General features: G+C 55.5%; 1 protein-coding gene across 2 annotated transcripts; it reads right to left on the reverse strand.

The window, feature by feature from the left end:
- Nucleotides 1–1287: 1287 nt before the first annotated feature.
- On the reverse strand, nucleotides 1288–19450 carry GPR157 (G protein-coupled receptor 157). 2 transcript variants are annotated; one of them, XM_023258072.2, is made up of 5 exons: nucleotides 18929–19440; nucleotides 6203–6416; nucleotides 3310–3504; nucleotides 2585–2828; nucleotides 1288–1508 (listed from the first exon to the last, which is right to left on the reverse strand). In XM_023258072.2, exons 1-4 carry the CDS (start codon nucleotides 19309–19311, stop codon nucleotides 2613–2615), a joined length of 1008 nt encoding a protein of 335 aa, XP_023113840.2. In that variant the 5' UTR covers nucleotides 19312–19440; the 3' UTR covers nucleotides 1288–1508; nucleotides 2585–2612. The 2 variants fall into 2 exon arrangements, with proteins under 2 accessions (XP_023113840.2, XP_044890988.1); XM_045035053.1 differs by lacking the exon at nucleotides 3310–3504 and having other exon boundaries at nucleotides 1288–2828; nucleotides 18929–19450.
- Between the last annotated feature and the right edge of the window lie 2423 nt (nucleotides 19451–21873).

The raw sequence follows: 21873 nt of genomic DNA on the forward strand, positions 1-21873 counted from the left end.
GGCAGCGGCGTCAGACAAGCGCAATGAGAACTTGAGGCAGCCCCAGGCACCCAGAGATTCTCCTGCGCCCCTACTCCCTCTGCGGGCCTCTCCTGCCCGCGGCCTGCCTGGGGACACCCAGGTCTCGCCAGTGCCGTGGAAGTCACACCGGGCGGCGGACAGCCAGCCCTGCCGTCTAAGCCCGGGACTCTGGGCCCCCTTCCGAGGTTTTAGTCTCACATCATCCACCGTGCCCCACACGCTAACTCAGCTGGGAACCGTTTTCTTTTTTGCAGGAAGCAGCTTCCTGAACGTCTGCTCCATTCTAGAAGCTAATGTGAAGGTCTTTACGAGCCATGTGCCCAGGACCTGCTGTATCGTCCTTAACCCCGGATTCCTCTTAGGCTGGCCGCTTCTGTAAGGAGACCGCGCCCCTGACAAGTAGCTCTCTGTAGGGCAGCCCGGGGCTTCTAGTCCCTAAGGGGATGACTGCCTCTTGCTGATTTTCATAAAGAAAACTTTTTCTTTAAAAAAAAAAAAAAAGGAAAACAAAAAAAAAAGCATTTTGGACCCAGTTCTGTCGACGACCCTTCCTTTCCCATTGTCTTCCTGTGACGGATTTTGCTTTTAAGAAGAAACTAGGAGGGGCGCCTGGGTGGCGCAGTCGGTAAAGCGGCCGACTTCGGCTCAGGTCACGATCTCGCGGTCCGTGAGTTCGAGCCCTGCGTCGGGCTCTGTGCTGACAGCCTAGAGCCTGGAGCCTGTTTCAGATTCTGTGTCTCCCTCTGTCTCTGGCCCTCCCCCGTTCATGCTCTGTCTCTCTCTGTCTCAAAAATAAATAAACATTTGGGGCGCCTGGGTGGCACAGTCGGTTAAGCGTCCGACTTCAGCCAGGTCACGATCTCGCGGTCCGTGAGTTCGAACCCCGCGTCAGGCTCTGGGCTGATGGCTCAGAGCCTGGAGCCTGTTTCCCATTCTGTGTCTCCCTCTCTCTCTGCCCCTCCCCCGTTCATGCTCTGTCTCTCTCTGTCCCAAAAATAAATAAAAAAAACGTTGAAAAAAAATTAAAAAATAAATAAATAAACATTAAAAAAACATTTTTTTAAAAAAACAGAATAAACTAGGAATCAACAGGGCACCTGGGTGGCTGAGTCGTCCAACTCTTGATTTCGGCTCGCGTTATGATCTCACGGTCCGTGAGTTCAAGCCCCATGTCAGGCTCTCTCCCTCTCTCTCTGCCCCTCCCACGCACTCTCACTCTCTCTCAAAATAAATAAACTTAAAAAAAAAAAAAAAAGGAACCAACAGTATGATGAGGCTTTGGCTTTAATCCAGAACCGTTTTCCAGGTTCAGAAGATCGTTTCGGTTTTGCCGAGTTCTGACGGAGCCCAGGGGAAGGACAGGTGTGGGGTAAAGTGGCACTTTCCCTCCGCAAGCCTCCTGCAGTGATGCTGTCACCCGCCACCTTCGCCAGTGATTTCTGTGACTTAACAGAGGAACTGTTTCCTGAAACACGAGGAAATTGTTCCTGGAAGAGCCGTGAATATAGAGAGAGACACAGACGCTTATTTGAAATCCTCTTCTCTTAAATGTAAATCATCATTCCCGTGATGCATGTGTCACTTCCCCCAACCAACGCCCCAAACCTTCCCCTTCAGGTTGGAGTCTGTGTTTGGATCATTCACGGACTCCCTGGTCACCTTTCCTATAAAAAACTAAAGCAGGGAGTGAATAAACTGGCTCCCTCCCCGTCTCAGTGTTCACAAGGGCAGACCGGAGGGGCAGTGGGCATCCACGGGGATTCTCTGCAACGGCCTCTTCCTGTCCCGGTCCTAGCTCTTGCGTTGGACGAGGGAACCTGTATTTTAAGTGACCGGTGAAGGGAGGGTGTGGGTTCCGGCCTGTGCTTGAAATTCAGACACAATCTGCATCAAGGGTTGGCAACCCATACATACAGAGGTTCTGGGGGGCCCCAGGGAGACCGGCCGCCCGGCGGCGTTGTGTTGGGCTCACGTGATCACCGGGAAACCTCCCGGGGAAACCTTCGACCTGCTTAAAGGGAACTGGCTCTTTCACTGACGAGCAAAGCTCTCTGCGAAAAAAAGCTGGGCTCTGCCGGAAATCTCAATGCCCCCCGACAAACCAAAAATCCGCTTCACGACATCTAAGTGGGGGACGCATCTCTGACACCCCCCTACCATTTTATTTAGGATGAGTGCACGGTATCCACGTCTCACTGTGCTCTCCTCCCCACAGGCGTGGGCCCCTCGAACTGTAAACGGTGCTGTGCGCGGTCCCGGGGCCGATGACCGCTGGACCGCGGGGCGACCTAAAAGTGACCTCGTGCCACCGGCTGCCCTGAATCTCACGGCCGACCCTCCTGCAGACGAGTACCCCTCCGAGCGAGCGCACGCAGCAGGACGCGGGCGGGCGGGCGTGAGTGGGGATGAGCCCCCGGAGGCTCTAGGAGGTAGAGTTTGCTGGCTGCCCTCCCCACCGGGCGTCAAGAGCTCGAAAAGCAGAAGGTTAATAGCTCCGCAGCCATCCGGCCGCACGCCCTGCAGCGGGGACTCCCGGAACCACCTGTCCCCAGGTAGGCAGCACCTGTGCACGGAACCGGGCAGGGAACAGCTCAGGTGACTGGAAGTTCATCTGGGGTGTGTCTGGATCCCTGAGATTCGCCGGTCTTGGAGGGCGCAGGAGGCTTGGGAGGGCCAGCCGGGCTCTGGGCGGAAGGCTGGGAAGGGCAGCAGCGGCAGCAGACAGAGAAGAGCCGGGTTCGGACGGCGTGGGTGCAGAGGACGAACATGATGCAGTTGGCACCGCCCTGAAATGTGTTCCCGATCCCCTGTCAGGGAGAAAAGAGGCCTGAGTGCCGCGGCTGGAGGGGGGTCTTAAACCCACACGCAAGGGGGCCGGGAGGTGCTGCGGACCCCAGAGCCCTGTCCTCCACCCCCTGAGGCGGGTCTGGAGCGCAGGCCTGGCCCGGACCTGTATCCCCAGGTCTTCTGGGTTGGGAAGGACAGGATCGGTCAACTCGGCCGGGGCTGCTCCTAGGCCACGGGGGAGAGCACCTTCATGCCCCTGGGCTGCACGACAACCTCACCGCCCTTCCACCTTCTCTCACCAAGGCTAGCCCTGTCTCGGGCAGCGGGGGGAGGCACCGTGCATCCGAGATCCCTGCCAGCCCCGGGCTGGCTGGTGCGCTGGGATGCACCTGCTCTGCGCCTGGAGGAGGGGCGGCGGCGGGGGGGGGGGGGTGGCGAGGGGCACGGGACCCAGCACCAGAGCAGTCAGGACCCAGGACCGGGGAGGGCAGGCCTGCGTACGTGCAGGACGACCAGCACTGGCGACTGCACCGCCGGGGAGCCACAGAGGGTCAGGACGAATCGCACGGTGCTCCAGACCCGGAGGCAAATGAAGATGAGCGGAATGAGGACCAGCTTCTTGTCGGCCGCCGAGGCGTGGCGCCGAAGCCTGTGCTCCTCGGAGAGGATGGGCCGGTACTCCGAGAGCGCCTCGTGCTGTGTTGGGGGGACACAGAGAACAGGCGTGAGCCAGGGGGGCTGCCCGCCGCCCTCCATCCACCGCCCGCGGCGCGTCTCCACCAGGGCGTCCAACGCACGTCTGACGCCTCCCGTGTCAAGAAGGCAATGCGTGATCCGAGCCCCAGAAACGGCGTCCTTCCGGTCGCCCGGCCCAGGAACCCCCTCCCGCTGCTACAGCCCGCGTCCCATCCCTAGGCCCTGCGGGTTCTAACTTCAAAAGACATCAGAATCTGGACGCGCCGTCCACTGCCACTGCCAGAGGCAGCCTGGTCCAAGCACCATCACCGCCTCTCCGGGTACTTGCGGCTCCCTCTTACCGGTCTCCCTCCATCACCCTCCCCACCCCTCCCCCCCCACCGCAGTCTTGTTCTTGGCACCGCACGGTTCCTTGAACACCTCAGTCAGGCTCAGCCAGTCCGCCGCTCAAAGGTCTCCCCGCTTCATACGTTCCTGACAAGGCCTAGCTCTGACCTCGGGCTTACTGCTTGCCCCTGGCTTCCTCCAGCCACTCAGGCCTCCTGGTTATTCCCCAAACTTATACCAGGCACACCCTGGCCGCAGGGCCTCTGCACTAGCTGTTCCCCCCCCCCCCAACCCCCTTCAAGTGTTTGCTCAATGTCGCCCCCTGGAGGAGGTCTATCCTGACAACGGCTTTGAACGCGCAAAGGCATTTCCCGGGGTTGTGCTGTCCCCACAGTCAGCTCTTTATTTGCGCCTGTTTTTTCGTAGCTCTTGCCATCCTCCTTCCTAGACGCCATTCATCCTTGTTTATCAGGCCTGGTGCTGATGACGGTCCTGTCCTCCCCTCCAGATTGCAAGCCCACCCAGGCTGCAAAGGCCTGTGAAGGAGGGGGCTCCACCCAAAGCTGGGGGAGAAAGGAAAGGTGAGCGGGCACAGGCTTTTGGCTTCCCGATTCCTGGGAACACCCTTCAGTGAGAGGGCGGGGAGGCTCCATTTCCAGATTGCAGCTGAACTTCTAAAAAGAGATGAAGCTCCTTGTAGCAAAGATGTGTTTTTCAGCCTGGCCCTGTGTCCGGGACCCTGAAAGCCCAGGGGAGGGGAGAAGCCACACGTCCTGGCACCTGTGAGCACCCAAGCTGTGGCACCTCACCTGCTTGGGGCACCTGCTTCCTCCCTTCTCCCCTGGGGCGACAGCAGCAGCCCTCTAGAACCCAGGGAGCCTGGGGGGTAGGGGAGTAGCGGGGGCCCTTCCAGGACCCGGGGAGCCTGGGGGAGCAGGGTGGCCCTTCCAGAACCCAGGCAGCCTGGGGGGCAGGGGAGCAGCGGGGGCCCTTCCAGGACCCGGGGAGCCTGGGGGAGCAGGGTGGCTGTCCTCTCCCTTGCAAAGCTTGCTCCAGCTCACTTATTTTTAGCTCTCCTTCCTAGCTGGAGGCAGAGAACAGCCCATACACCTCCCCCCTGGCTAGTCTTTTCTGGAAACACTTGCAGAACGGTAAGAGACAACCCCTTCTCCCATGGGGTGCTCGAAGGCACCGCACCAGGTCTCCCACCAGGGTGGGTTGGGGGCGGGGGGAGGTCAAGGCAGAAGACAGACACACAGAAGGGCAGCTCCACAGGGGCGGCCCGGGAGGCTTCATCAGGGAGCCCAGAACCTTCCCAGGGTAAAAAGGAGCCAAGAAGGGAGTCCTGGGCCGCCAGGAGACCAGCGAGGAGACAGATTTCAGACCAGTCGGTCGGCAGCCCCAGCGGCGCCAGAAGAGGCTGGCAGGGAGGTGGGCGGCCGTGACATTTCTGCGTGAAAAGAGAGCCCGAAGTCTAGACTCCGAAGTCGCCGGTGGGAGCCGCGGGGATCCCCCTACGAGCTGGGAAACGGCTGCCGAGTCACAGGACACCGGGAGACCGGACCGGGGACACGCTCCCTGCAGGTCCAGCCCGACACAGGGGCGAAAAGAAGGCCCCGCCCCCGGCGGCCGCAGCAGTCCCGGCCCGAGCTCGGACGCCCCGCTCGGCTCCGCGAACTGGTAGCGCTCGGTCCCCGTCGCTGTCCCCTTGGGGTCCCACCGCCACCCGCCCCGCAGCGCCTCCGCCGGCAGGACGCCCGTACTGCACGCCCGCAGAGCCGGCAGGACCAGGAACCATTTGGCCACTTGGTGCGAGGAACAGCTTTCTTGCCTGAATTTCCGGCCAGCGCAGCTCGTGCTCTCTGAGCTCCCGAGACCCCGAAGAGTCCCCATTTATGACACGCTTTTAACGACCACAGGTAACGCGGTGAGGCGTCTGTGTCGCCGATTACGAAATTCCACGCCCTCCTCTTCCAGGGGCGTCCAAGTTCGCCCGCTCCCCGAGCAGTTCAACGCTCTTGGAGGTGGAGCAACCCCGGCGGCCGGCCAGCAGGGGGCAGCAGAGGCCTATGCGCCGAACGCAGGCGGGGGCGCTCGCCTCCGCCTCCCGGATCCACGCACCGTGGCTCTGGCCTCAGGGTCTGGGCGAGTCTGGGGAGCCCCTCGGCCTCTGCCAGTCTCCGTCTCCTCATCCACAACGGAGGAGTGACAGGACCCGCTCCTGCCAGGGCCGCGTGATTAGCCAACCATTCGGCCCACGATGCACCATCCCGGCTTGTCCCCGAGGTGGCCGAGCCCAGCACCGGGCTGCCGGGCACAGTGGCCACAGGGAGGTCTGGGCTGGGGGGCTGGGGGGGCCGCAGGTACCTACCGCCCTGTTTATGTGCTTCCTGATGAGGAGGTAAAGCACGGGCAGCGTGACGTAGGCCAGCATCTCCCACAGCTTCCCGGTCAGCAACATCCACAGGACGCGGTCCTCTGCGTCCAGGTCGATCCAGCACCAGCCGACCGACACGTCCGAGGCATCATAGCCGATCTTCTTCAGAGCGACAGCTGCCACGGTGATGGCCAGCGGGACCCCCCAGCTGAGGAACAAGGGACAAAGGGGACGCTGCGAGGTCAGGCCCCGCCCCCGGCAAAGCCGGCAGGGGCGAAGCGAGCGGACGCTCCCTCCATGGACAGATCGGTGCTCTCCAAACCCTGCACCTCACAGCAGAGAGGCCGGCAGGAATCCTCAAATCCCCCACCCCGGCCCCGCTCTGCCCAAGCCCTGCCAGGCCCACCCGAATGTCACGGAGCTCGGGTAATAGGACACAGGGATGTCCCGGCCTCCTGCCTGGATAGACACCACCCCCACCTCCCTCGGAGGCCGGGTTCTGATTCAGAATTGCTGGGCACCTTGCAGACGGGCACGAGAACGCTGCGGTGCGGGGAGGGCAGCTCCTTCCTGCCCCCAAGGGGCCTGCATGGCAGCACACAGACACCGGCCCATGTGCCCATGGCTCGCCCACACACCCCATAAACAGCCAGGCCCCCGCTTGGTCCCTTGCACACACGGGCAGCTTGGGTTGCCCGAGCGGAGGGTTCCAGGGCCCCGTGCACCTGCAGCCGTTTCTAGAAGGGGAAACAAGGGCTTTGGGTGGACACATGTCTATGGCCCAGAGGCCTCCTTGCTCCAAGAGAAGGGGGTATCCCTGGAAAAGGGGGGCCCCTAAAGCATAAAACCTGGGGCAGGAACCCCCTCTCACAGAAGCACGGGGCTGACATTTTGGGAGCTCACCCTGATGGCAACCCAGTAGGATGAGGGCCAGGCCCCAGGGTGCTTCCTGGTGTCCCCGCACCAGTCTGCTGGCAAAACATTTGAAACGGGCCAGGGGGACACCCAGAAGCTTCATGGTGGCACGAGGGGTGGTTAGGAGCCTGGGCTGTGACGCCACAGGCTGGGTCCAAGTTGGCCCTGTCCCCACTCGGCCTCAACACATCAGTGTCTTTCCCCACCAAGTGGGGTTGAGAACCGGGCCTGGGACCGAGTAGGTCATTATGAGATCGCCAGTAAAGATTGGGGTGTGCCTGGCACACAGGACTGGGTAAGTGTGTCAGCGTATCTGACCGCTGTCCTGGGTCATGACTGACGGCCCAGGATTCCGGCCTGTGGTGCAGGTGCCAGGAATGTGGGAGGCCCACGCAGTTTCTGCCCCCTGGAAGAGCACACATGGGCCCGTGTCCCAGGTCAGTCACCGAAGGACAAGCACTACGTAAACAGAACACAGTCTTCAGTAAAATGCTTAGTTAGTTCAGAAATCGGTTATATATACATATATATGTATATACGAAGTTACATAGGTATATATGAAGTTTATTTATTTTGAGAGAGAGAGAGAGAGAGAGAGAGGGAGTGCAGAGGAGGGACAGAGAGAAGGGGCAGAGGATCCAAAGCAGGCTCCAGGCTCTGAGCTGTCAGCACAGAGCCTGACATGGGACTCAACCCCGTGAACCTCGAGACCATGACCTGAGCTGAAGTTGGACACTTAACCCACTGAGCCACCCAGGTGCCCCGGAAATCGGTTATATTTTGAGAGCAACAGCAGCTCTTTTTAAGTCTATTTTTATTTATTTACTATTATAAGTAATCTCCCCACTCAATGTGGGGCTCGAACTCACGACCCCGAGGTCAGGAGCTGCATGCTCTTCTGGCTGAGCCAGCCAGCAGCGGCTCTTTCTGAGAGAAAGTTGTGGAATGATGATGAGACCGAGGCTGTGCGTTAGTCTTGCCAAACTGAGAAGTGCTGGGGTCAATCAGAGTCTCTAAATGCTGCGGGGGCTAGGGTGGAACAGAAGGGAGGAAGCCAACTCCCGGACCTGGGAAGGACTCGGCGTGGGGCACCTTCAGAACAGAGGTGCCTGTTCAACCTGCCCCTGTCCCCACCCTGGCCTCTGGGGGGGCCCAGACAGGAGCAGGAGGATAGCGTCACTGTACCTCTGCACCCCGGCCTCTGCTCGCCCAACGGCGGGAGGGGAGGCGGGACGCAGCCTGTCTTTCTTGAGGTCACCAAGGCACAGAAGGGCCAAAAACCCCCACAGAAATTAAAGGGTTATGAGAAAGGTACCAAGTTAGCCCCGGGAGTCTGTCCGTTTTAAATGCCTGTTCTGTCAGTTAGTCATCCGTTTAGCTGATATATATTAGCGTCAAACTGTTGTGTCGTAATAAAGGGTTACCATACGAAACCAAAGCTCATGCCATCCTGGGGCCCGGGGACAACATATGTCACAGCTATGAGCTCCATGAAGGCAGGTGCAGGGCTCTTTCCAGCATCTAGAACAGCTCCCGGCACCTGGTAGGGGCCAAACAAGGACCTGCTGAATGAATGAATGAATGAATGAGTGAATGGAGTTTGAGCCAAGTGACTGAGACAGCTTTCCCCAATTTACTCCTTAACTATTCATTGCAAGGACATCATTGTCATTGAAAAGGAAAAAAGAGGCTTTATAAAGTACTAAACTGCAATCCTGAAGTTATTTGTGTTTCGACCACTTTATGGTTTACAGGGTTCCTCCTAGCGGAGGGGGTGCCCCCAGGCTGGAAGGAAGGGAGAGCACAGGGCAGGAAGAAGGAACCGCTCAGTCAGCAGGGACTCCTCCTCTGTCAGCATCTTGACGGCGCTCACAGGAGACCTGGGCCCCACACGGAGACGGACCCCGCTCTGTGACTTGTCATAGGAAAGCCACAGAGTGATGGCTTTGTATATCCTGTGTATCCTGGGTTGCACCTGGAGCTAAGTTTGTGTTGGGAAAGAGCCAGAGAGAAGACCAAACAGGTAGAGGGCTTTCAAGGGTTGAGAACGTGGGTTGACCAGGGCGCCAGGGTGGCTCAGTTGGTGAATCAGGTCATGATCTCACGGTCGGTGGGTTGGAGTTCTGCTGTCAGCGTGGAGCCCGCTTTGGATCTTCTGTCTCCCCCTCTCTCTGCCCCTCCCTTACATGCACGCTTTCTCTCTCTCTCTCTCGAAAATAAATAAACATTATAAAAAATACATCCTAGGAACGTGGGTTGATCAATCAGAGTCACTATTTGAACATAAGCACAGACGGGCAGAAGCTGTTTGGGGAGGTATTTAAGGGGGAGCCGGGAAGAAGAGGTAACGTGAGGAAAGGGTGGGAATAGAGTGGGAGGGAGGGAGAGCCTAGGAACCCACAAAGCAGGTTCTGCCCGACTTGTAATTTATGGGTACGGGCTGGCGTGCTGGCGATGTTTAACAACCGGCTCTCCGCAAAGAGTGCATTTGTGTGTGTGTGTGTGTGTGTGTGCGCGTGGTAGGAATGCATGTACGTATACGTGTCTCATTAATGTAACTGACACCAAACGTGTGAAGCACACGATCTGTAAGTAATATAGACGACACAGTCCTTCTTGTTGTGACTTCTAAAGAGCCAACCGAGTCTCACAAAACGCGTTAGTTGGTCTGTGCCGACACCCTGTGGTTGCAGTTGCCAAATGAAAGTAGTCCCATGATGTGAAGTTGGTTGTGTTTTCGTTTCCCTTCCCGAATAAGATGAACGTGAAAAGGGAAACCTAAGAGACAAGACAAGTGCCGGAACGCCTCTTCTCACCCTCTTAAATACCCGGCTTCCTGCCTGCCCCAACGGGGTTACTATCTCTGCTGAAGTCCTCACACGGAACACTTCGTGTCATCCTCACTAACATCTTCTCCGTTCCCGTAAGTCTAGATCCAGCAAACTATGGCCCGAGGTCCGTTTTTTTTTTAAATAAAGTTTTATTGCAGGACCACCTCATTTACACTCGCTTGCGTACATGTGTATGGCTCTCTCAGGCCACAGAGAGAGCAGAAGTTGGAGAGGCGCGACTGAGATAAGGCGGAAAAGAACTACTAGCTGGTTCTTCACAGGGAAAGGCTGCTGACCTCTGCTCTACGCAATCGACAAAACAATAAACCAGCCCCTGATCTGGAGGGGCTGCCATTTTCCACGGTGTAAACCTCCCCACTGTGGCTAATTTCAAGCCGCCAATACGTGCGGTAGGGAACAGATGTGCAGCATGCCCAACAGTATTCCCCCTGCACAGAGACAATAGTTGTAAATCACCTCAAGTGTACGGATAAGAGTAAAATCATTAAGATGTAGTTCTTGGCATTTTTGTTACTCTTTTTTTTTTTTTTTAATTTTTTTTTCAACGTTTCTTTATTTTTGGGACAGAGAGAGACAGAGCATGAACGGGGGAGGGGCAGAGAGAGAGGGAGACACAGAATCGGAAACAGGCTCCAGGCTCCGAGCCATCAGCCCAGAGCCTGACGCGGGGCTCGAACTCACAGACCGCGAGATCATGACCTGGCTGAAGTCGGACGCCTAACCGACTGCGCCACCCAGGCGCCCCTTGTTACTCTTTTTAAAGTAACTTACTCTAAGTTTACATACTTTACTTTTTGCTAATGGCCGTATTTAACAATCAGCTCATAAAATGCCCTAAAATTTAACGACTGGGGTCTCGCCGGCTGGCTCAGGACAACCACTGGACAGAGGATAAAAACGGATAAGAAGCTGCAAGACGCCCTGTGTTCTTAACCTGTAGAGTGAGAAGACAGTCAGTATTTGGGGCAACCTCGGATAAGCCGAGCCATTCTCTGGCCGGGTGACCAGCCCGAGTCGTAGGCGCCATGAATCCGGAAGGCATTCCACAAAGACATGCGCGACACGATCCCTGCTTTCCAGAAGGGTGTACTGGCAGGTACCACGCCACAGTTTTTTCTTTTCCCTCCCCCCAAAGAAGCCATCAACCAAAACATTAACAAAATCAGGACAAGTAAAATATAGCTGAATCGCAGCACGTGAAGAAGACCAAGGGCTGTAGTTGATTATGACCTAAAAACTCATGTGGTCAGAGGGATCACCCTGGTGCTCAGATGGGGCAGATCAGAACCACCGGGGAACTCTCCCGCCTCCGTGTGGACACTTGCGACCCGCATTCTAAATCCGAGATGGTTAAGCTGGCACCAGAGCCAGGCACGTCAGGAGATGCTGGGCCTTGGGCCATCCTCAGATGTTTAAAGACCCCTGATGAGGTCCGGCTAGGACCTGACCTAGGAGATGGGGTCAGGAGGCTGGAGGAAAGGGCAAGGTGTCTTGCTCGGTCCCCAAACTGAGGGCTGGACTGGCCCACGTGCAGGGGAGGCTACGAAAGGTGTCTGGAGAGGGACAGGATTAAAGCAGGTGACTGATAAGGCCCTTTCTCTCCAAACCTGTGACTCTGAGAAGCAGGGCTGGGGGCATGTAGATGGAGGGAGCCCGAAGACCACACGCTGAGCAGAGTCCCTCACTTGGAGGGGTAACCTAGAGGTTCTTCGAGAGGTGCCCACACCCTCTCACTCGTGTCCACCTGGAAACCAAGGCCAGACTCCAAGTCGGACTCATTCTCCCTCGGAGGCTGTTAAGGGCTGAGCTGCGTCCCCCTCAAAATTCATATGTTGACGTCCTAACCCCAGTAGCTCAGGATGTGACCGTAGTTGGAGATGGGGGTCTTTAGAGAGGTGATTAAGTTAGAATGGTCTGTAAGGTGGGCCCTAATCCAGCACAACTGCTGTCCTTAGAAGAGACTGAGATACAGACACACACACACACACACACACACACACACACACACACACAGACGACCATGTGAAGACACAGGGTGTAGACGGCCATTTACAAGCCAAGGAGAGAGCCCTCAGAGGAAACCAACCTTGCCACCCTTGATCTCAGACCCCTGGTGGGGGGCCCTCAGGAAGCTTAGGGGAGGGTTGAACAGACAAAAAGCCATTCAGATCTATCACGAGCTTAGCTCCTCCTTGGAACTTGGCCATCCTGTTGCTTTTCAGTCTCCTCCAGAGGAGCAGAACCGGAGGCACCACAGGATGAGCCAGGTGGTGAGTAAGCCATCCCTAACACCTGCATTCCCTGGCATGTGTCAGATGACCTTGAGCGGGGGCGGCCCGTCCCCAGGACAGTGATGCTCTGGGTTTCCCTTGGGAGTCCCCAGCTCTGCCCACATGGGGATCTTCTGTTAAATGGTCTCTGAAACCTCTCCCACTGGAGTCAGGGGCGGGGGACACCTGCAGGGGCAGGGACAGTTCCACTTTAGCACACAGACGGGAATAACCTGCCACCCGCCGCCTGAAAGGTCTGCTCAGTCATCTGCCCCCACCCCAAACCTCACTCTTCCCACAGATCTTTCTGCAAGGGGGTTGGCCCCTGCTGGGAAAGAAACAGGAGCCTTTCCCAGTGCCTGGTCGGCGTGCCGCGTGGCCCACGGAAGGCCTTGACCGTTAACTCAAAAACTGCCTTGGGAACAAAACTATCGGGCAACAATGTGCCAATTTAGAAAGCACTTGGTGGCAGGACAGAGCCAGGCCCGGAGGGAGGCGCAGCTGCAAGGAGCCAGGCCTGGTGAAAGGAGTCACAAGGCCCGTGGCCGCCTAGAGGTTTCTTCCCGGAAACAATGGGCACTTATTGCTGAGCGTGGGGCAGAGGGGTGGGTCGTGGGAGAAGCGCAGGGAGCCGGCCACTGCCCAGGCCACCATGAGGTCGCTCCGCAGCTCTGGCCGCAGAAGGGAGTGGGGTGTCTGTCCCAAGGGACTCTGAAGCACACACACCCCGGCACGCCTCTGCAGCCCCGGGGCCGGTGGGCATCAGGGAGCCACGCTGCAACGCTCGGAGCCACTCTCCTGGCCGTCCAGGTCCTGGCTGACTGGACGCCGGGGAAGGACGGGCAGAGTCTGACCTTGCCCGGGTAGGAAGGTCAAGGGCAGCCTCTGGTGCTGCGCCCAGTATCCCGTGAACACGAAACGCTGTGCAGAGACCTCACGAGGCAGCAGTGCCCTCTGAAGACTTTTTAGGGGGAACAGGTAAAGCCAGCCCAATTCTTGTTATTTGGGGGAGCACTGGCCGACACGGGGTGCTGTTCACGCAGCTGCTACCTGCGCCCCTCACTCAGACGCACCTGCCTGGGGCCTCGCCACCGGGCCCCACGGTGAGCTAGCTTCCCACCAGAGAGCTCAGAGGATCTTCCCCTTTGTGGCCCGTTTCCCCTTTTGTCCACATTAGAACTTCCCGCTCCCCACAGCATGGGCCTTTTTATTTTTATTTTTAAGTTTATTTATTCATTTTGAGCTTGAGTCAGGGAGGGGTAGAGAGAGGGGGAGAGAAAGAATCCCAAGCACAGGCCCTGAAGTGGGGCTCCGAGCCACGAACCCTGAGATCGTAACCTAAGCCGAAATCAAGCTTAACCCACTGAGCCACCCAGGCGCCCCTCCCCCCACGGCAGGGATCTCGATGGTGAACTTGCGGTGGGTGCCGTAGACTCTTCCTCCAGAACCCCCAAGCAACCTCTGGAGTGGGCGGGCCCACGTGCCCCCATCCTCTCCCACCTGAGTGACGCCGGAAGAAACCCTAAGACTGCTTGAGGCGGCCAGGACCCTTCCTTCTGACTTGGTGAAATGAGGCGCCCCTCCCCGCCCCACCCCTCCACCCCTCCCACCTTCCTCCTGTGGTCACAGGACACACAGGGACAGCTGGCACAGTGGCGCCTGGGCACACAGGTGCAGGGGGCAGTTCACTGACCCTGAAGGAGCCCACCACCCCGTGCGGGGGGTCCGGAGCGGACAACTGCTTTCGGAAGGCAGGGCGTGAGTGATCCCCAGGGGGACCGGGATGGTTTCTGGCCAACCTGGCTTATCTGACCAGAAGAGAACTCCCCCCGCTCACCACAGCTCTAGGCCCTTCTAAGAGGTGCGAATCGTAAAGGGTCCCCGATGCATGTCCAGGTGAATGTAAAACATGGGGTGACTGTGTCAGGCTGCCTCAGCAGCTAAGATACAGCAGGGAGGGACTTCTTACTACAAGGATTTCCCTTTCATGCTGCGTATTCTCACACAACCTTAAAAAGGCAACCAAAAACAGGAAATTCACTTCAGAACACTGTCAGGTTCAATGTATGCTAAACGAGCGAGCGGGTTAAGTTTGAGGAGTGACAGATCTTTATCGCAACGAGATAGTTACTAATCACAAAGGGGGAAACAGTAACTGCAGTGCAAAACTGACAGGCAACACCTTAATCAGGCGATCAAAGTTAATATCACCAGATGGCGGGGGGAATCAAAGTCACCCGGGGAAGGGGGCAATGAGAAGACGGTGCTTCTGTGAGACTCCAGCCCAAGGACAGGACCTGAAACCACTCTTGGGGAAGCAGCTGCCAGCCCGGCAGAGGGACTTTCTGCAAAACAGACCCGTACTCTTCAGGGGCGCCTGGGCGGCTCGGTTGGTTGAGCGTCCGACTTCGGCTCGGGTCATGATCTCCTAGTTTGTGGGTTCGAGCCCCGCGTCGGGCTCTGTGCTGACAGCTCAGAGCCTGAAGCCTGCTTCGGATTCTCTGTCTCCCTCTCTCTCTCTCTCTCTGCCCCTCCCCTGCTCGCACCCCCCCCCTCAAAAATAAAATAAACATTAAAAAAATTAAAACAAAACAAAAAACCCAGACCTGTAACTCTTCAAAAAAGTCAGTGTTGTGAAACACTAGGAAAGACGGGAGAACTGTTGCAGACTGAAAGAGAGTAAAGAGACCCGACAACTAAACCAAACACAAGCCCAGGTTTCCCTCTGCTGTCGGGGACATTCGCAGAAGACAAAGTCTCTGTGATGTCCACTGTCAGAGAGCATTGTTCCGTGCTGTACCGTTTTCCTGCTTTTGGAAGGTTTATGTGGCTACTTAAGAGACTCTGCCTTTCTTTTGGAAACATACACTAAAGGATTTAGGGGTTCCAGGGACATCAGTTTACAACTTTTTTTTTTTAATTTTTTTTTTCAACGTTTATTTATTTTTGGGACAGAGAGAGAGCATGAACGGGGGAGGGGCAGAGAGAGAGGGAGAGACAGAATTGGAAACAGGCTCCAGGCTCTGAGCGGTCAGCACAGAGCCCAACGCGGGGCTCGAACTCACGGACCGCGAGATCGTGACCTGGCTGAAGTCGGACACTTAACCGACTGCGCCACCCAGGCGCCCCAACTTTTTTTTTTTTTAATATTTATTTTTGAGAGACAGAGTGTGTGTGTGTGGGGGGGGTGCAGAGAGAGAGGGAGACGGAGGATCCGAAGCAGGCTCTGTGCTGATAGCAGAGCCCGATGTGGGGCTTGATCTTACAGACTGTGAGATCATAACCTGAGCCCAAGTTGGCCGCTCAACCGACTAGAGCCACCCAGGTGCCCCAAGTCTCCAGCTTACTCTTAAATGGCCCCAGAAAAATAACTGCAGAGGACAAAGCAAACACGATAAAATGTTAACAACGGTGGAAATCTGGAACGTCAAAAACAAATTGTTTCACGACACCTCAATTTTTAAAATCGTCGCCAGGCCAAGAGACAAGATGGGATCATAAACACAGGATGGACCCTCTAGCCCCGAGCCTCCCATTTATGGTTCTGTGACCTGGGGCAAGTCTCACCAGCTGTGACAGGAGGGTGACCATCCTGCCTGGCCCCTGGGTCACTGGCTAAGGAATGGAACTGCATTTTGCAAGACGTCAGGAGCCAGATGCAGGCTTGTGATGAGATACGGTGTCCATGAGGATAAAGTGTAAGCAGCCCTCCTCCAAAGCGGGGGGGAAAAAAAGTCTTTCTGTAAAGGCAACCTGGTCAGTTATTACGATGGGGTCTTGGGGGCACTGCAGGCTCTTGCTGGGAAGTGGTGTATGGGCAGGATTCTATCCCGCCTCCTGCTTTACATGGTTGCATTCCGTTTTATAGATGGGTTTTTTCATTTAACGTTATATCATACCGTTCAACAAACACGACTTAAAGAGTTCGCAGCCAGTATCTAAGGGCTGTGATACATTTCCGGTAGGATGCAATTTGTCATCTACTGTTCCCTGATTTTTTTGGACGTTCAAGTTGCTTCCAAATTCTCACACAAACTCCCCTGTATATACAGCTTTGAATGTATTTTGGATTATCTCTTTAAGGATATATAGGATCCTATAAATAGGATCAGTGGACCAAGGAGTACTTTCTATGTGGATAATTCCAGTCTACATTGCCAGTAATAATGTAGGAGACTACCTGTTTTCCTGGCATTTATCGTGTTAGTATTCTACTTCACTATTTTTTGCTAATTTAATAACAAAATGGTAGCTCACTGTTAAATAATTTGCATTATTTTGAGTATGAATGGCGTAAACTTTTCCCCACATGTTTATGAGCCGTTTTGACTCCGTGTCTGGATGTGTCCTCTGTCCACTCATCAGGATATCTGCTGGTGTTTTGAAAAAATCATTTCAGGGGCGCCTGACTGGCTTAGGGGGCTGAGTGTGTGATGCTTGATCTCGGGGGGTCATGAGTTCAAGACCCACGCCGGGTACAGAGATTACTTAAAAATAAAATCTTTTACAAAATCATTTCATAAAAACTACAATAGACGTGATCAACTGGAGGTCTGAAGAAGACTGATTTTCAGCAGTCTGAAATGGTGAAAAAGTGGATGACCCTGCAGCCTCTGTCTAAAGATGAGATTTCTCCTGCCGACAGGTCTTTAACAGTTATACACTCGTACTCCCAGGAGAGGCGCTGGAGAGGCCTTAGCAAGGTCATTAGCAAGACAGGCTGGGAGGATCTCAGTCAATAAATGAACCTGTTAGACAGGTTTTCTACCAATCCTCTTAGACCAGCCAGGAGCTAAGCACTAAGCTTCTGAAAGGGAACCCCAGAGAATAAATTGTCATTCTCCCTTCCTAGCTTGGATATAGATAATTTTCTCCTTCTCCTTCTTGTAATTTTCTTTTAAGGAGTAGATGGATCACATTCAAGGGACAAGATGAACAATTCCCTTCTTTTCTGTGGCCAGCAAAAGGGGCTTTCTTAGGAGGCCTTTCCTAAGCATCACAGAAAACACCCCTAGGACTGAGCTGAAGGAACTCCCAACTCAGGTTCATCAGGAAATGTATCTTCTATAGGATCTGTACTAGGTTCTCTTTATCCCTTAAAAAACACATTGTAATATATATATATATATTTTTTTTTTTTTAAGAGGGGAAAAAAAGAGAAGAGATTCTTGGCAAAGAAAGCCAGTCGGAGGCTCGATTTCTCAAGTACATGTGAACTCTAGTCTACATGCCAGCCACACCCAGCCAGACTGCTAAGGACTGGGTCTCTGGCGTGGACACAGAGCTCAGGGGGGGTGCTGCAAGGGGAGGAAAGGCAGCCCCTGTGAGTCCCTGCAGCATCTGAGGTCCTGTCTCACTCCTTGCCAAGCTTTTGACATGAACAGCTGAGAAGCGGGCCCTTTAGTTTCCCAGGGACCAGCTGGCCTTCATCCAGCCGTTCTGAGACCTAGGGGTCAAGTGACTCCTGCAGACTTGTGATCTCACTGTTGTGACACCCAGGTGACCTGTCTCTACCAAACTGCTGAGTGTCCTCAGTCCCATGGAAAGCACTCAAGTATTTAACAGAGATGTCCTATAATTAGGGCAGCACTAGGTGCGCTTACGTTTTTTTAATGTTTATTTATTTATTTTGAGAGAGAGAGAGAAGGGGGGCGGGGCAGAGAGAGGGAGACAGAAAATCCCAAGCAGGCTCAACCTATCAGCACAGAGCCCGATGAAGGGCTCGAGCCTGTGAACTGTTGAGATCATGACCTGAGCTAAAATCAAGAGTCAGATGCTCAGCTGACTGGGCCACCCAGGCGCCCCAGTATTTGGTGCTCTTATCTGGGAGAGGAAAAAGGGCAAACAAGCCCTATAAGATTCCGGCCTTGGGTGCAGCACGGGGCACCATCAGATGTCAGAATCTTGAAATTACACCAGGAAGGCGTAGGTGAGGGTGACCTAATGAGACGATTCAATGCCAGGGCAGGGCACCGCCTGGGCTTCCTCTACTCCCATACACTCCAGGCAGCTGGGGGCCCTCTTCCAGACCAGTTTCTGCCACTGACCTCACCCTCAGAGATGCCGAACCCTAGGAAGTCAAGATGGTCTGGGTCTAGAGACGAGCAAAGACAAAATAATGAAGATGGTCCTTTGTAAATCTTACAGCTGAGACACTGCAGGTAGCAGGCGGCAGCTAGCCTGGGAGTGGCTGAATGCATCACACCTCCGTGGCACAGGGTGGGGGCTGGGAGCAGCCGCCCTCTCCAGCCTGGAGCCCAACCTAACTCATCTCTCTGCCTGGGAACGAGGCGCTTTTCCCCAAGGGCAGCAGAGATGGCCCGAACTTAGGGAAGGCATAAGGTGTCTTCCAAGTTACGAGGGCCGAGCTCTGGCCCCACCCCCACCCCCGCCCTCCAAGGGGCTGCGCTGAGGCACCCAACTCGCTGGGAGGCTCGGGCCAGGGCAGGCAGGAAGGGGCGCCCTCGGCGCTGACGCTCAGGACAGGTCCAACCTCTCCACCCGCATCGTCCCTCTGGCCCCGGGGCTGCCCCCTAACATGAGCAGACACGATCTGCCGGGCCCCCCGCCAGGGGTCCGACCAGGACGCGGGCGCCACAAGGGCGCGAGGGCCCCAGAGGCAGCAGGCAGGGCCCAGGCGGGGGGTCGGGGACTCGAGGGAAAGCGGCGCCGTTGTCACCCACCTGACCACGTGGAAGGCCCAGAGCAGGCGGCCGGTCCGAGGCTCGCGCGCCGCGCGGACGATGCTCAGGTACAGGTAGAGGGCGATGGCCACGGTCCAGAAGAAGGAGCTGGTGTTGGCGAAGGTGGAGAGCGCGCCCTGCAGCACGCAGTCCCACGAGGGGCCCGCGAAGTCCTGCAGCACCCCGTAGAAGTAGGAGGCGGCCGAGAGCAGGTCGGCCAGCGACAGGAAGAGCAGCAGGCGCCGTGCCCGGCTGCGCAGGTCGGGCCACAGGGCGTGCGTGGCCACCAGCAGGCCGGAGCCGAGCGCGGAGAGCGCGCACGACAGCAGCACCACGGCGCGCTCCGACGGCACCAGCTCGGTGGGCGGCGCGGGCGGCGGCATGGCCCGGCGGGCAGGGGGCCGGGGCCGCGGCGCCGCGGGGACAGAGGCCGGGCCGCGCGTGCGGCCGCCGCCGCCGCCGTCTGGGCACCGACGCGCCCACAGCTCGCGCCCCGACCCCTCCCGGTCCCCTCCGGGTCAGCGGCCCCGGCCCCGCCCCTTCGCACCACCCCCGCGCCCTCCACGCTCCGCCCCGTGGCCCGCGGGTCCCGTTCCCGCCCCGCCCAGGTCCCAGCATCTCGCCCCGCCCTCACGCCCCGCCCCCGCGCCCTCACGCCCCGCCCCGTGGCCCCCAAGCGCCGTCCGAGACCCAGCGCCCGGACCCCGAGCCACGCCCCCACGCCCTCTAGGCTCCACCCCGTGGCTCCCGGGTCCCCTGCCGCGTCCCCGCGCCCCGCCCGGGCACCCTCCTCCCCGCCCCCTACGCCAGGGCTACCCCTGCTCCAGCCAGATGGCTAGGACATCCTGTCCTGGACGGGGAAGGACTGGCATTTCTAGGGCTACTATTACCTTCCTTCCTTGCAGCCAGCTTGTGTGCGGAGTGTGTGGTGGGTGGCGGAGGGAGGCATTCTTTCCACTAGTAGCAGAAACAACGGGGAGGACGAGCCTCATTCCTCATACAGTGGGTACCCGGAGCGTTCACCGGGCAGGGATGGTTGCTTTGGGCAAGGGGTGTTTTCATTTTTTCTGGCAATGAGCACGCGATTTTTTAAAGTTAAGATTACTAGGGTTTGGTTTGGTTTTTTCATGAAACACTAATTCCTGATGTGCTGGTTTTACTTTTTTCAACATTTCGTGTTTTTAAAAATTGAGAGACCAATTACCTGCCATCAAATTGGCCCTTTGAAGCGTACCGTCCCATAGTTTACGGTATATTCACGAGTCTGTGCAACCATCATTATCTAATTCCACATTTCACCACCTCAAAATGAAACTGTTAGCAGTCACTGCCGACCTCTCCCTCCCCTCCGCTCCAGGCAATCACTAACCTACTTTCTGTGTCTATGGATTTGCTTGTTCTGGGCATCCACATAGATGCAATCAGATAGTAAGTTGTCTTTGGGGATTGGTTTCTTCCACGTGGCATGTTTTCAAGGTTCATCCACATTGCAGCATGTTATCAATTACGTTGATAGCCCACTTTTCAGCTACTTTGAATAATGCTGTTACAAACATCTGCGTACAAGTTTTTGGGTGGACACATGTTCTCAATTCTTTGGGGTATGTACCTAGGAAGACAACTGCTGGTCATATGGTTACTCTGTGTCCAACTTTTTGAGGGACTGCCAGACTGTTATTCAAAGTGGCTACAGCTTTTTATATTCCTACAGCAATGCAGGAGGGTTCCAACGTCTCTCCATTTTCCTGACACTTTTTATTATGCCTTTTTGATTCTAGCTCTCCTAGTGGTATCTCGTCGTGGCTTTGCTTTGCATTTCTCTGGTAAATAGCGATGTGGCTCTTCGTGTGTTGGTTGATTCTTTGCATATCCTTGTTGGAGAAATGACTATTCAATTCCCTTGGCTATCCTCTTGGGCACTGAGGGGTTGGAGTTCTTTATATTTCTAGATCTTAGACTCTAACCAGATATATGACTTCACAAAAATTTCCTCCCCTTCTGTGTGTTGTCTTTTCACTTTGATAGTTTACTTTGCAGCACAAAAGTTTTTATTTTGACAATGCCCAATTTCCCCCTTTGATTGCTGTGTTTTTGGTGTTGTATCCAAGTACCTGCTGCCTGATTCCTGCTCATGAAGATTCACACCTGTATTTCCTTCCTTCCCAGTACAACAGAGTATTTTGGTTACTGGAGCTTTGTAGTAAGTTTCGAAATGGGGAAGTGTGAGTCCTCCAACGTTGTTTTTCTTTTTTAATATTGTTTTGGCTGTTTGGGGCCCCTTGCAATGCCATATCAATTTGAGAAGCATTTTTTTCATTGCTACAAAAAAAAAAAAAGTCAGCTGGGATTTTTATAGGGATTCCTTTAAATCTGTATATAAATTGGGGGGATAACGCCATCTTTTTAATGTTTATTTTTTATTTTTCAGACAGAGTGCAAGCAGGGCAGGGTCGGAGGTGGGGGTGGGGGTGGGGGTGGGAAGGGGCCCCAAAGGGGGCTCTGCACTGACAGCAGAGAGCCTGATGTGGGGCTTGAACTCACAAACCAAACCATGAGATCATCACCTGAGCTGAAGTTGGACGCTCAGCTGGCTGAGCCACCCAGGTGCCCCTGGATAATGCTATTTTAATATTAAATCCTCTTATCCATGTACATGGGATGTCTTTCCATTTATTTAGAGTGCCCTTAATTTCCTTCCATGAAGTTTTTATAGTTTTCGGTATACGCTAGATTTGCTTTTACATTTGACTCATAAAAGGTAAAGATTATCATAGGCGTAGACCTTTTTGTATCTAACTTTTAAAAACACCGTATTCTGAAATACGCATACTGAAAACTAAAATGCAAAGTACAATCGAATAATTATACAACAAATACCCACCCAGAGCAAGAAATAGAACATTTCCAGCGCACCAGAAACCTCCCCCCAACCTTTTTTTCCCCTT

Source organism: Felis catus, chromosome C1 (genome assembly GCF_018350175.1).
Source record: "Felis catus isolate Fca126 chromosome C1, F.catus_Fca126_mat1.0, whole genome shotgun sequence".
Lineage (NCBI taxonomy): Eukaryota > Metazoa > Chordata > Mammalia > Carnivora > Felidae > Felis > Felis catus.